General features: G+C 34.8%; 1 protein-coding gene and 1 non-coding gene across 4 annotated transcripts; one reads left to right on the top strand and one right to left on the bottom strand.

Moving 5' to 3' along the window:
- Positions 1–248: 248 nt before the first annotated feature.
- LEW1 (Undecaprenyl pyrophosphate synthetase family protein) lies at positions 249–3,146 on the bottom strand. Of its 3 annotated transcripts, none has more exons than XM_079002281.1 (9): positions 3,031–3,146; positions 2,843–2,962; positions 1,831–1,881; positions 1,449–1,719; positions 1,311–1,360; positions 1,046–1,223; positions 851–947; positions 680–762; positions 249–541 (listed from the first exon to the last, which is right to left on the bottom strand). In XM_079002281.1, exons 3-9 carry the CDS (start codon positions 1,876–1,878, stop codon positions 534–536), a joined length of 735 nt encoding a protein of 244 aa, XP_078858407.1. In that variant the 5' UTR covers positions 1,879–1,881; positions 2,843–2,962; positions 3,031–3,146; the 3' UTR covers positions 249–533. The 3 variants fall into 3 exon arrangements, with proteins under 3 accessions (XP_078858407.1, XP_078858408.1, XP_078858405.1); XM_079002282.1 differs by having other exon boundaries at positions 2,907–2,962; XM_079002279.1 differs by having other exon boundaries at positions 2,907–3,089.
- A 2,838-nt stretch (positions 3,147–5,984) lies between these two features.
- LOC145055957 (small nucleolar RNA R71) lies at positions 5,985–6,090 on the top strand. Its single transcript, XR_013685500.1, has one exon. It is a non-coding gene; the product is annotated as a small nucleolar RNA R71 (small nucleolar RNA).
- The last annotated feature ends 10,141 nt before the right edge of the window (positions 6,091–16,231 follow it).

The raw sequence follows: 16,231 nt of genomic DNA, 5'->3' as shown, positions 1-16,231 counted from the left end.
AATTTTGAAGACATCATGAGCTTTGGTTTGTATATATGTTGTTTCGTAAATCAAGGATTGCACTCAAAATGGGGAAAAATTGTTGGTGGTTTTGTGATACCGAAGCATACTAGGGTCAAAACATTTCACAAAGTGTATTCAACATGATCTAAATAGATATCGCAGTCATCTAATTATCACAATAGCCATACATAAGAAGATATCCCAACAATAATAAATAAGATAAACAACTTTTGGTTTTCTAAATATTTAAAAACACAAACATTTATTGATCCCAATTGTTTAGATCCCATCTCCATTTCTCAGTAGCCATATTACAATAATACAATCATACATTCATCCCAATTGTTCATACATGCACAAAACACAGAGATTCTGCTACATTTATATACAGAATCAACTTCTTGTCTAGTGTTTTTATTGACATAAATACAAAACCAAGAAAAAAATCACATGGGGAAGATTTACATAAGGTTATTACTCCCCTTAACCTCATAACCACATGTAACAAGATTCCTCGTACCCATAGTATCTTAAGAACCTGGTAATTAATTAAGGTATATGTCAAAACATATAAAATATAGAAAAAAAGAGCGTTATTTATAAAAACTTAATGCGTATAATGCTTGTTTGGACATATAAAATAGTTATCAACAAATAACAGATCTAGTAAACTCACCGTAGTTCTGCTTCACCTTGGTGTATTTGTTGATGGCTTTCAAAATCAAACCAAACTTCTTGTTCTTCAATGATCCCATGTGTCTATCTCACATAAAAAAAGTCAAAATTCAAAGAAGTCAACTTCTTTTTTCAACCCAAATTCTACTAAAATAAAGGTGACTAGACTTACACCATCTCTGTATAACGAATACGCCATGCTGGAAAACCAAGGTGGCACCTTGTGGGACCATAAATCAGTATAAGATCAGGATCCGGCTCATTAGAACCTAGTAGCACGTAAAATAATGATGTCATAATTATATATGTTTTAGTTTTTTTTTACCATATGCACAAAAAGTGCGAAAGTAAAATAAAAAAAAAATACCTAGGATCCTCAGTGCTTCGGTCAAATAGGTTTCAGTAAAGAATGGTTTTTCTGAATTTGGATCAGAATAATACTTTTTATATAGCAGATTCGCTGCTTTAGCAACTGTTTCTTTTCCATCAACGATTGAAACAAATTCAAAATCCATTTTCCTTTTTTGATTAGTTTCTGAATTCTCCTGCAATAGAGATTGAAACCGATTTTAAAGGATTATATTATTGTACTTTCATTCTTTTATATAATATATCAAGATTCAAGAATATACCATAGAATCAAATTTCTCCATGAACAGTTCCTTGGACTTCTTCAACACTCCTACATACGTACATACATACATACAAACATCAGTACTACATGTTAATACATTATGTGATGTAATTTATAAAGTCATATACAAATTTACCTTCTCTATCATAAAGGCAGACCTTTTTCACACCAATATCTGAAATCCACTCCAAAAGTTCAATAACTTTTGAGGTTTCACGAGCTTCATCACTATCCACCACAATTCCAAGATACTTCACTCTGTCTAAATTCAGATCTTCATATGTTTTCACAATTCCATTTGCTATAAGATAGCTTTCAATTGCACGCATCTTCTCCCAAACAAAGTATATGACTTGAACAATTAAATGAAGAATGTGCCACAACAACAGAAGTATCATGTGATCATTCTGAATAACAAATTGAATACAAATGAACACATGTTATTTACTATCAGACACCTTGAAGATGGCTTCTTGTTAGCCTTTAACAATGAAATTAGCAAGAAGAATAATATATACCAATGAGATTTTGTGTAAAATCTTCTGGGGTCCACCTACGAGATCCATAGTCTGCAGACAAGAAACTAATCAGTAATCATACACTTGAAAATGAAAATAACTACACCCACCTGTTGAATTTTCACTTTTATTCATCTAGAAAAAAGTTTAATATATACCAAGCAGATTAAAAACTAAAATAGGTAATAGTATATTAAATATATAAAAACCCAAACAATTCTTAAAACGTTCAAGTGAAATAAGAAAGAAAGATTAAGAACTAAAAGATAGTAATGAAAAGGCAATATTAAAAGAAAGAAACAGTTTATAGTTTAAATAGATATGCCAATAAACCATTTTCCCCTACACTTTTCTCAAAAATGTTTGCCTCAAACCCTAGGTAATCAAGGCTTTGGATTTTTTTTGTTTATTATTATTATTATTTATTTTTTGTAATTTCATCAGGCATTATATGTGTTTTCTTGCAATCCATGGAACCTTTAAGGCTTTGTTTATAAAACAATGGCAAGAAAATAAAGAATAACATCATTATTAAACAAAATAAAGTTGTAAAGTGGTAGTTAAGGCAGTTAGAAAGCGAACAACCCTCAAATTTTTCTGACATAACAAACATGGAAGAAGAAATAGAAGATCAACAAAATTCATGAAAACAGTAGATTCAAGTTTCTTACTTTCTTCTTTCTCAAACAATTAGATACCACAGTTCCTGTTATACATTTATTGTTCTCGGAGAAAAAAAAACCAATAACTATATCAAAACATTGTAAAAACTACAAAAAAGACAGTTACATGGGGTTAAAAATCTGAAAAATAAGCATGATAATAACAATTTTGGTACGTTAAAGTTGAAAAAGAAAAAAAACAATTCCGTATAAAATCAACTAATTGGTAGAATTTCCACGTAACTTGATGAATCAAAACTCTATTATCACAAGAGATACAAAGTAATCGCATAAAACAAGGTAAGAAGAACAAAAAAAAAACCACGAATCAAAAATGCTGAAGAAAAAACCTTGAATCAAAGGTATTATATATAGCGAGATTAAAGAGGATCTGAGGGGAGAATTAATCCGCACCGAGTCTCTCCTCTTGGCTTCTTAATCTGTAAGTGTGGAAATCCAATTCTGCCTCTCTGGAATTGAAATTGAAAATGAAATTAAACAAATGAGGTTTATATAAGGGGGTGGAAGGAATGTGTACGTGAGTCAAAATGCGACAATAAGTGCTTCCATTGGTTGAAGAAAAGTGGGAATTGAGCTTCGACTTTGGAGCTCTCTGCTTCTTGCATACAAATACAACAATGGATGTGGTCTATCTTCTAGACTCTACAGAAACGATTTGGTAGGTCCCGCGAGAAAATACAATATGTGTGCGAACTGCAAAAACATGTGTTAGATAAGGGTGACACATGTAAATTGTGAGAAGGAGAGTAAACTACAAGAATAGTCCTCCAACATATTCTTAATTTACAATATTAGTCCATATACGTTTTACTTTTGCCTTTATGATAAAAGTTGTCAATAAAGATATGAGACGTCATGCGTCATGCACATGACATTCATTAAGGACGTTTTGGTCTACATTCGTCTTCTCCTTCAACTCGTTTTTATTTGTTTCCTTGTTTTGTATGGATTTTGTAAATCAAATTATAAAACATGAAAATTAATTATATTAACAATTTTTTTTTTTGGTTTGGTAAGATTTTATGGAACTAGACTAAACAAAAGTAGATTTGAAATGGCTCATATTCCATTTTTTTCCCTAAAACCAATTTACTAATGTTTTAAGGGTGCTGGTTTTTCCACGTCTTTTTTTTTTATCTATCCACTGAATTTTAAATTTAATTGACAACTATGCCCCTCGTTAGATTTACAGAAGAGAGAGAAACCCAAACATTTATTTCCAAATTAACATAGGGGGATCTTTCTTCCTTCTTGGGTATGCTGGAGACACACCCTTCTTTCCGTCTTTTGGTTTGCTTCTTGCAGGAAATACATTAATCAATTGGAAAACTTTGAAAAATAACCCTTTGAAAATTGTTGACAGTGAAAAGTTTTTTTTATTGTTTTGAAATCAGTTCTTCGATTTAACTCCCCTTACACCTGCAAGTGATGACATTAATGGTGTTTATCAGTTTATGGAGTGAAGGGTTGTTTGGTGAAAATCTCAGACCAACACCACCATTAGAAATCTGTAGAAATCTTCGCTAATCACCTCCGACGAAATCTCTGAACACCACCACCACAACAAAAACACAAGGGTTGAAGGCGAAATCTTCGGTGAAGGGGCTCTCCTGGGTTTGTTTGTGTGCATCGTCGACGATCTACATCATCGTCTTCACCGTCATCGTCGTTTTCAATGGAACAAGGATGAATAATGATGAGATAGGGGTGGCCTTTTGGGTCGAAAAGGGGAAAAGAGAGCCAATGTTGCTCAAAGACCTTCCCTACAAACCTTCATCTTAATCCTTGGTCGTGAGAGAGTGAGAGTTTTTGATGTTCTTCATCCTCTTCAAGTTGTATGATCACCATCAGAAATGATCTTTTAACCTAGGTAGGGTTTTGGATCTTTGAGTTGTATTGGAAAGGGAGTATTTTTGCTTCCATTTGTGAGGATGGATTTACAACGACGCAGGAAAGGTTTTGCGCAGGAAAAGGGGCTGCCGGCGTGGAAAGAAGAAGCATCTGACAGATACAAGGGCATCACACTTACAAAGTTTAAAATTTTTAGATGAAGTCATAAGGGGCAATTTTGTCAATTAACAATAAAATTATGTGGATGAATAAAAATAAGTCTTGGAAGAATCACTACCCATGTTTTAACCCGAAAAAAATTTAGTCTCGTTTTTCTTCTTTCATGACAAGCAACACCCATATCATTTTCCTACTAAACATGTCATTGTTAGTTATTTACATGTATAACCATAACTTTACAAATTTTAAAAGTAACTTATCGTTTTGCTATGTTTTGATAGTGTATAAACTAATCCAAACATTATTTCTTAAATTATGTTTTGGTACCATGTAAACTAATAAATAATTTTACAAAAAAACATAAGTGGTTTAAAATAGGCAATCCCAACATCCACTAATCAATTTTAAGTGTTTGGACGAAATAAAACAAAAAAACATTGGATGACTTAAATAAGCATTTCCTTTTAGTAGAGTCTATGACATAAATGTGTAATAAATTATCGAAAACATTTTAGAATACCATTAAACTAAATAAACGTTGTAAGAAGCTAACACACTTTTAATTTTGTTTTTAAAAGACCATGATTGTAATATGTTTATTTTTGTTTTTAAAAAACCACTGTAAAATAGTAGATTTTTCCTGTTATAATGATCATTTAAAAACAAAAATAAACGTTTGATAGATTCTATTTATTTTTAGTTCAATGATATTTTAAAACTATTTAGATAGTTTGCCATCTTATTATTTGACATCTCCCACTTTTCACAACTAATTAAAATTTTTTCTTTACGCTTTAAGTTATTGTGTTGCGGAAAATCCCAATTTAATTAAAACAATTTAAGATAACGTAAGTTACTTCATTTTATTAAAACACCATGGATGTCCCAATTAATATTGAAACATAGGTTACAACGTAAAAATAAAAAGGTTCTAAAATACTATTACAAACATAGCCTTAGTTCCTTGTACTCTTCATATGGCAACCTTGACCGGTTTGTCTATACTTCTCATCTTTCTGTTTCTTAAACTCTTCATATGGCAACCATTCATTCTTAAGCTTCCTCCAATCTTCATCATACATGTCACCACTCGAATAAAACACTTGTGTCTTGTGGTTCCCATTTTCATCTAAATCACAATCCTTTGTCAAATATGGACCACTACAATTATCACAACCAACTCTTATGGCATGAATGGATTGATCTAACTTTATCATTCGCCTATCCACAGAGTCAAGTTTAGCTATGATTGCAGCAAGGTTCTCATTTCCTCCATCTCATTTTCCTCTTGTAATATCCTCTCTTGGATTATGGTACTCTCGTGAGTGTTTTACAAACTCTTCAGTTAACTCTTTAATAGCATTTGATTCCTTCTTCGTCATTGGCCCTTGGGTGTCAAGAAGTTGTCTAGTTGTGACATTCACCCCATCATAGAAAATAGAAACTTCTTGTTGGACATTCAAATAATGTTGGGGGCAACTTCTAAGCAATCCTTTGTACCTCTCTCATGCTTCATATAGAGACTCTCCAACTCTTGTTGAAAATTAGTTATCTTCTTTTTGAGCTTTGAGATATGGGAAGGTGGGTTAAATTGCTCAATAAAAGCTTCACGAAGGGTGTCCCAAATAGTAATGGATCTAGGTGCAAGAGATTTCAACCAAACTTTTACTTCACCGGTAAAAGTGACCGAAAGCATCTTTAGTAGCACTAATTCTCTTGGCACGTTATGAACATGAAAATAATTGGCAATGTCTTTGAACCCATCAATATGCTTGAAAGCATCTTCATACTTTTTCTTGGTGAAAGGTATGTCCTTGAGCATGGATAGAATATGTCCCTTGAACTCAAAACTTCTCTCAGGTTGTATCTCGGGTGGAAGTAAACCTGGTCCGTTATTTTCTCGGATCCATTTCTTATAGTTTCCCATCGTCATTCTCGTGATATTCGTCATTTCTTCTTCTTCGATTTTTTAGCTCTAAATCATTTGAACTTCCTTTGGTAGAGCATTCTAGTTCGTATCTGATTCACTTCTTATCGGCGTCCTTTCAAAAAGTTCGAATTTGTCGGATTTGAAAGTGTTGCTCGATTCGCCCTTCTTGTCTTTCTTCTTGTGGAAAGCGGATTCTAGATCTTCTAGTGGAGGAACAATAGGTGTTTTAGATCCTCAGGTCATACATCACTGAAACAAAACAAAAACACGTAAAAGGAATAAAAATCACTAAACTAATAATTAACTAAAGCGAGACCACGACGTGGTGAGGATAACCAAGACGTGGTTACGTCTCAGAAAGAAAAACAAATTAAACGAATGAAACCAAAGTAACTTTTTTTGGTTTTTACCCCACAAAAAGGATCAAATAACTAAAAGAAGTTACAATATAATTGAAATAAGTCGTTACCTGTCGACGGCACCAAAAACTTGATGGGTTCACAAAGTACCTACTTAGTTTTAAATTTATAACATAACAAACTTTTACTATCTATGCACCTATAGGCAGTGTACCTAGTCAGTTTATAGTGTAGCTCAAGTAAGTAAGGTGTCGATCATAGGGAAAGGAATTCAATTTAATAATTAACTACTTCTAATTAAACTATTAAACAAACTATGATTTGGAGGGTTTTTACTGATTTTTCAAGATCAGAATAACTTAATATCAACTATCAAACAAGCAAGCAACGAAAACAAAGTAACTTCAAGAATTAAAAGAACACTTCTGTCTAGATCCCATTTCATTTCTCCTATAGTTGATTTCTAGTGGATAGATTATATTGATTACCAATTATCTAGCTCTTATTGTCAAATAACTAGGCCTATCGATTTATGGATGACAAGGCAATGGTCATGCTCAAGTTAAACACTAAATTGATAACAACATAACTGAACTATGAATGATATTAGTTAGAGTAAATTACACGAATGGTTCCTATGGTTTATGGTAATTTGCGCGTTTGGTCCCTAACTTATTTTTTTAACTCGGAAGGTCCCTACTGTAACACCTATAAAATTCAAGCCAATTTAAAACTTTTAAAACATTTAAAACCATTAAGTTTTTACAGTTTACTTTCAAAATAATTTAAACATCATAGTATCCCCAAAATAAATCATGAAAATGTAAGGAGGTGCACGATCACGCATTCGCCTTCCCACGATCATCCGAATACCTGAAATTGTAATCGATAAATGTAAGCTCGAAGACTTAGTGAGTTACCCCCAAAATACCAACACCATGCAGATATAGCCATCAGTATAACTAGACCAAATCCCGGTCCTCAGTCTATCTGGACCGCTCTCTGAGCCCTCGGCACGTCTGGACCGCCCTCCTCGGGGCCTTCAGCCTATCCGGACCGCTCACTGGGCCTTCGGCCTTACTAGATTTACCCGGCCCGGGCCTGCAGTCTACCTGGTCCGCCCATGGTGTCTTGGCCTACTGCACATAACAGGACCTGCCTCAAACCTTTCTCCAAACCAATAAACATGTGCACATAAATATCATATGCTAGCATGCAATAGCAGATAGTCATACAGATCTAACCGATCTCTAACATAAAAACCATCCTACAACCACGATATCAATCAAACAGATTACTAACATAGCAACCATCCTAATCCAGGATGTAATCTAACATAGCAACCATCCTAAACTAGGATGTAAATCATTTAGGGTCGGCCTTGGTGTCGTAGACCCTGTTGATATAATGAGGAGAACTCACCTGGCACTGCTGAAGTCCCGTATATAAAACTCCAGCTGCTGGTTGATAGATTCCCGAACTGTCAACATCAAACAATACCTAATTAATAATTGGGTTCCAATACCCAAGACAACCTCACACTCCAAAAGCTCAAAAGTCAAGTAATGGGGCAAAGCCCAACATATGGCCCAATTTTCCAAATTAGGCCCAGACCTCTACATGATCTTTCCTTAAGGCCCATTCAATTATTCTAGTCCAAACTCTTGGTATTCCCATGGCCTAATATCACATAATCATAAAGGCTCAATTATGGTCCAATTTTCCAAATTGGGCCCAAGTCCTCACATGGGCCTTATCCTAAAGCCCATCTACTTATTTTGGTCTATTAACTTGTTCTTGGACAACCCTTCAATAATCCAATCACCAAAGCCCACTAGGAAGGACCAACCCAAAGCCCAAGTGGAATTAGGGTTTTCACATGAAATGACGGTTAGGGTTAAGTGTTCCTACTTAACCCATTAAGGACTTAATCCATTAAGGACTTAATTCACTAAGTCCACTATTGCCTTAGGGTAATTTTCCAATAATTATTATTTAATATTTCAAGTTATTAAATAATCTCGTGTGCGTGTCGATTAATTCTCAAGAATTAGGGTTTTATGCTATTAAGGTTTTCCAAACCCTAATTAGGGTTTTCCAACCCAATACTAGCCCATTAGTCCATTGATTGGGCTTTTAGGTCATATTGGGCCTTATTGGGCCCATTAGGGTTTCATTCGGCCCACTTTGGCCAAGCATTCCTCAAACGAGTCCAAAAATGCAAACGAGACACACCGCCACCCAACACGGCGGCCGGTGGCGGCAGCCACCACCTCAAGGTGGTGGTTTTGACTTTCTTTCCATTATTCCATTTGTACAATTTACAATACCATCCAAAAACATACACACACATACTAATAATATACGCACACACAACCACTAAAACACACCTACCTACGGTGTTGCCGCCGGGTTTTCCTCGAATCTCCGGCCAAGGAACGATCTCACATCCCTTACACGTGAAACACACGCACACAATACTGAATCCCACTCACGACCACCCATACACGGCAGTTAAGGGCGGCAGTAAAGAGATAGCATGGTGGCAGCAGCGCTAGCAGCAACCGTAGTGGCTGACAGCCGCGGAACTCCCCAACGCTGTTTGCTAACTCGAACGATAGTAGAGGAATGGAACCACTGGTGGTTCTCGTCTTCACTGGAAAGGAGGGAAAGTCGATCTGCGGCCACAGCAGTGGCGCTAAACGTCCGACGGTCCACTTATTCGACGGCGGCTTAGTCTTCACGGGGACGGCATAGAGGCAGCTGTTCGGTGGAGTAGTTGCTCAGTGGTCTAGTTTGATCAGAAACGAACGAAGAGAGAAGGCAGCGACGCAAGTCGCTTAGCCGGTCGGAAAACAGATATGAAGAGGGGTGGTGGTGCGGCTTGGAGAATCCGGTGGCATAAGGTGGCAGCTGGAAACTTAACTTAGGTTTAGGGTTAGGAGGTGCATGTGTAAGGCATTTATACGCACCCGTACCATCTCAAACTTTGTCCCTATTGCCACTTCTAGTCCCTCCTTATCCTTTTTCTTTCAAATTAAATCCCAAAACTTACCAAATAACCCCCATCTTTCATAATTCATTACAATTCAAGTACAATACTTACCAAACACACCCTAACTTCTTAATTCCTTTTTAAAATAACTCCCGAAATTACATTTTAACCCCCGAAGATTCAGATATCGTCATTTGGCTTCCCGAAACCAACACCCCACTTATTATTATTTGGTTTTGGACTATAATAACATAAAATAATAATAAAATTACTTCTCAAGTTCCTGATTTATTATTTAATTAATCTCTTTAAAATGGGATGTTACAACTCTCCCCCACTTAAATTTGATTTCGTCCTCGAAATCGTTTCTTATCATCCTTTACACGCCAACAACTTGAACTACTTGGCTACAATCCCGAGCATAACCCTAGCCTTTCCACGGAAACCATACCAACCCTCGCAGGGTTTTAAAACCTGAAAATAAACGAATCCCTTGTAGTACACTTATACTTGACAGGAAACTCATCCGGAATACCGGATTCCTGCCCGGTTGTTGAACCAACGAGCGATCTTACTGTCGCTCCATGCGATTCGTGAAGGTACCTCGACCAACAATAACTGCCCTAGCTCTATCGCCACTCATGGATCCATCAATCCTTCTGGTCCATCCGACCATGATAATCTTGTTGGATTAGTGTCTAAGTCCATAACTATTTTGGTATGTACTTGACCTGATGGTGCATGGTCCTTTTGGGTTGCCCTCACCAAAGCAACTTGATAGGATGAATTATGGAGAGAAAGGATTAAATATGATTTATTAATATATTATGAGAATAATATATTAAAGGAGAAATCATATTGTTTAATTAATATTAGTCAATAATTAATTGGTAATTAGTTTTGTGACTAAAAGAGATTAATTAAACTTAAGGGACTGGAATTGTAATTATAAGATAATTGCAATTTGGGCCATGGATTGCCTTATATCATAAGGTGGACGAATTCTATGGGGGAAGCCCATATGAAATCGTCCAAGGCCTTATGGAAAGGGCTCCATGGGTTGCTTAGGGCTTAAGCAACTAAATTAGGGTTTCCATGTTAGATAACCCTACTTGTCTCACTATATATAGATCCCTTAAGGACCAAAAACGTGGCTAAGCTTCTTGCTAGGGTTTTCACACGGTTTTGGCAGCCTCTATCCTCTCTCCTCTTCATCCTTTTGCTTATGGTGTTTGTGAGCCATTAGAGGAGTGACACTTGTGACTCTAAGCCTTCCAAAGTCAATACAAGGAGATTTGGGATTGTTATTGCTACATAACAATCAAGGTAACATTATAAACCTATTCTAATATCTAATATGATTACTTGTATGCTAGAATTAGGGTTTATAGTCTTGGATAACTTGCATGTACAATAGAGAAACCTAGATCCAAGCATTAGGGTTTGTATGAGCACATAGGATGTCTTATGACCAAAACCCATCAGTGGTATCAGACCCTAGACTGGTTTCTATTGTATTGATGCTTGATATGTTTGAAAAATTCGATTTTTGGGTTTCTGGAGGCTGGACTCGCCGAGTCCAAGCCTGACTCGACGAGTCAACTCGTCAGATGGAGCATATCTCGGGATTTCTTGCTGATTTTGGTTTGGAATAGTTACCTTATCACATTAGATCAATATAAATCTGATTTTATGATATATTTGACTATATTCTTGATCTAATTGAAGATATTTATCAATTAATAAAATATTTGTTTCGTTATGTGATAATTGATTAATTATTTTGATTAAATTGATAAATTGTTTTGCAAGAAATCATTAAATAAATCAAATATGGATAATTATGTGATTAATTGTTAATTTAGATTATTTGTTATTTGATCCTTGTGTTATGAAAAGTTTCATATTTTCCCCTTTAGGTTTTATAGTTTAAATTTGAACCCAAAGGTTTTGTTGTTTTGAAATTTAAATAGTTAAAACCCTAATGTTTTGAAAAAGGTTTCAAAACTTGCCCTCAAGTTTTGGAATTTAAATTTTGATTAATTGTTTAATTTGATGTACACTTAAATTCTAAACCCTAATGTTTTGAAATGTTTCAAAACTTGCCCTCAAGTTTTGGAATTTAAAAGTTGATTAAAAGTTTAATTAGGAATGTTAAATTCTAAAACCCTAGTATTGTTTTGAAAAAGTTCAAATCACACCCTTATGGTTTTATTAATTAATTAAGGTGTATAATTAAAAGAGATTTAGTAAATCCATAAAGTCTAATTAAAAGAGATTAAGTGTAATTCGGAATTGATTAAAAATGTTTAAATCAATAGCAAAACGAATAAGAAGAATCAAGTAGGCAGAAAGATAAAAGTTTCTCCATTCTAAGAAGAAGGGAGAGTACCTTTTATGCTTTATCATAAGTCTTAATGATTAAGAACCATATCTCAATTGATTCTCTAAGTGAGTCTTAGTACAATTGTATGTCTAAGAAGAGGAATCAAGAATTGAAGAAATGGTTAAATCAAGAAGTCAATCATACTTCGTTCCAAAAACAAGTCTTAGAGTTAAGATTGTGAAATTGAGTGATAAGTATTAAAAAGGTTTATAACATTCATCAAATGTGGAAAGTTGTGATGTCTTGGATAAGACAAAGATCAACTAGGACCAATTTATGAAGTGTTTTGATAAAAGCTACACTAACTCTTGAATATTTGTTTGTCAAGAAATGTTTATTGACAAAAGGATCTTATATGTCAAGGAGTCAGTGGGAGTCTTAATGGTCTTGAAAAGTTTCAAGAACAAATCAAATAGACCTTATCGATCATCACTAGCACACGAGTTGAGGTTTACAACCTATCGTGTTGACATTGTTTTGTTTCTGTGCCAATCCAATTGAGTTAATTATGCATGTGAGCCCTATGAGTTCTCATTTGAATGCATAAAAGGCAAGGACCTTGATCAATGGAAAGTACATTGATAAGAAAAGGTGAGCTGCTTAACTACTTGGAAGACATGGTGGGCAGTTGTGCTACCATAAGGCAAGAAATCGAGATTAAGAATGTTCGATCCATATGAGTTTGAATTTGTCGTAAACTTTGGTTTTGACAAATTCACATGGATAGGAACAAAAACACCATTTAAATCTAAGTTTCATAAGATTTCCTCCTTCATGAAAATGATTGTGAGGAAATGCTTTCACTAAGAAAGATTTTAAGAAGATAGTGATTGTAAAATTGCATTCTCGAATTCGATTATGGTTACGATATCCCTTTCCATAATTTGAATTGTGAGGTTTGGCAATTGTTTACACACACATATGAACTATCTAAGGCAAAGGTGTATAAGTTCAAGAAGCCTTGATAAAAGATTATCAAAGCACTAAGTATTAGAAACATGAACTTAAGAAATTCAATAAGCATTGTTTTTCTGAAAGTTAAGTTGTTTCTGAATACATGTCAAAGCTAGTGGGAGCATAAGTGTTATGTTTATAATAATCATCATGATAGTGGGAGCATAAATGTTATGATTGTATGATTATTAAGGCACGTATTGCAAGTTGGCAATATTAATTATAGAAAACAAGAGTTATACCTTGCAAAGTCGTAAGGGTTGTAAAGTTGTTTTGCTATAATTAAGGGAGAGAATATTATGCTTCATTTCAAATCTAAAGGATTAGGTTGAGAAATGTTAATAAATTTAGTCAAGGGTACATAGTGTGTTCTTATAATTTCGATTATGATTACGACATTCCTCTTCACAATTCGAATTTTGAGAACATAGCAAAATAAAACATTATGCGTCGTGTCCCATACGCTTTGGGTATAGGATCGATTGCAAATGCTTTAATATTTGACCATTCTAAAATTTTCCAAATGTCTATCACATTTAAAGGGAAAAGGGACTAGAATTGGTTTTGACTAAAATAATTAAACAACTATCAAAGGACAATCCAAAGTTCGACGAAGATTGGTCGCTTGTGAGTAGTTGGAAGCATGGTATTGGATGGACCATATCGACATCATTATGAATAGAAAAGATTCTATTAAGAATGAGTTGTCGTATGGAAATTATGGAAATGTTTCCATATTGGATGGAACATATTGACATTATTATGAATATATAAGATTCTATTAAGAATAACTTGTCATATGGAAAATATGGAAACGTGTCCATATTGAGAATTGGATATTGAAAATCTATGTCTAGATTAGAAACTTTTATGCAAAGGATGTTCAAAGGAATGTACTTTGAGTGAGAGACATCATATATAAGGAATTGTCTTGTAACAATCTCCAATAGAGAACTTTGTAATATCATTGGCAATAGTCTTTGTGATTTTGGTGCAGTGACATTACAAAAGGATCATTGCATAGAATGTTAGAATCTAGCATATTTTATAAGTAACAAGAATTTGATATTCTCACACTTATGAAAAAGAATTTGGAGTTGTGAAATGAGAATGATTGGAAATGTGTTCAGTTTGATCTATTTCACAAAAGTAAAAACCATAGGTAAACATTATGTGCATGCTAAGAGCATGGGACAAGTGTAGTAATTCAAGTAAGAAGTTGATTACCCGAAACGACAAATAATGAGTGATCGATATGGTGATAAATAAAAGGAGTTTTATTTATACTCAAAGGTTTGAGGCCATATGGGATTAGTATTATTCTTGTGTTTCACATTTGCATGTTTTGACTTCCAAAATAATTGAGTTTATTAAGAATAATCGAATTATTCAAACGGGCCACAGTCGTTCATATGTTGGAAGTAGGTATGAGTGAAGACTGTCATGAATTGGTGTATGGATTGTCTAGAGGAGTATTAGACATAAGCAAATGTTTGCTGCAACGTTCGTGAGTGCTTATGAATATGAATTTGAGCAGTGGATTAAACACACGCTCACTTGTATCATTCCATGAACTGTATCACGAATGATTGATGAGACGATAACATCTTATATTCTTGAAACCGAGATGTGTGAGTTGTATCTTGCAAATCGGTTACACATTGATAATATGTAAACGCACTAGTAACTTGGTGTTGTAAAACATATTATTGTGTGTGATTCGGTTAGTAAGTGCAAGCGAGCATTGTATCAAAGTTTATCCGTTTCTTTTATCCAAGGTAGGATAAAAGCGATATCTTTGGGCCCCTCGATGATTTAGTGATGACAAACGTAAATGCTCGGCCGGGCTAGGGCTAATTTGATTTGTTCAATTAGTCAGTCGTCATAAATCGGAATCGAGATATAGTACAAAGAGAATGATTTGAAATCATATCTCATATGATATCTAGAATGGAGGAATATATGATCCCTTATCTAAGGACACGCGTATCTGATAGGATCAGAGTTGACAGCGGCTTTGGAAAGCTACTATTGCAGATCCGGATCTGAAGTCATACGCAGAATAGTTATTAGACTTATCCAAGTGGGAGACTGTTGGATTAGTGTCTAAGTCCATAACTATTTTGGTATGTACTTGACCCGATGGTGCATGGTCCTTTTGGGTTGCCCTCACCAAAGCAACTTGATAGGATGAATTATGGAGAGAAATGATTAAATATGATTTATTAATATATTATGAGAATAATATATTAAAGGAGAAATCATATTGTTTAATTAATATTAGTCAATAATTAATTGGTAATTAGTTTTGTGACTAAAAGAGATTAATTAAACTTAAGGGACTGGAATTGTAATTATAAGATAATTACAATTTGGGCCATGGATTGCCTTATATCATAAGGTGGACGAATTCTATGGGGGAAGCCCATATGAAATCGTCCAAGGCCTTATGGAAAGGGCTCCATGGGTTGCTTAGGGCTTAAGCAACTAAATTAGGGTTTCCATGTTAGATAACCCTAATTGCCTCACTATATATAGATCCCTAAAGGACCAAAAACGTAGAGAAGACTCCTCTAGGGTTTGTAGATGTTTTTGGGCAGCCTCCATCCTCATGTTAATATGATTACTTGAATGCTACAATTAGGGTTTATAGTCTTGGATAACTTGCATGTACAATAGAGAAACCTAGATCCAAGCATTAGGGTTTGTATGAGAACATAGGATGTCTTATGACCAAAACCCATCAAATCTGACAATCTGTCACCATCGAACCGAATACGAAAAGTGAACGCTACCAGAATATTGTAGTCTTACATCATGTCTGGTCTCCAACGACCTACGGTTTCCTGATTCCGATTATGTTGTGGTCTACCCACAATCTTGCGAACTGGCCCACCTTGGCCTAATCGTGTAACACCCGTTTATTTATTAGTTAAATAAATAAGTTAGTGAATGAATGGTAGCCTAAAATAAATAGTTATATGCATGGTGTTGGGTTCGAGGAGTCAATTGCCACATTTTTAGAAGTCAGGGGTTAAAAGTGTGAGTTTGGGACTCGTTTTATAAATATTTATGAAGGCAGGG

Source organism: Lactuca serriola, chromosome 5 (genome assembly GCF_051521515.1).
Source record: "Lactuca serriola cultivar US96UC23 chromosome 5, Lser_US96UC23_V15, whole genome shotgun sequence".
NCBI classification, from domain to species: Eukaryota; Viridiplantae; Streptophyta; class Magnoliopsida; order Asterales; family Asteraceae; genus Lactuca; species Lactuca serriola.
This window is presented reverse-complemented; position numbering and strand designations above follow the sequence as displayed.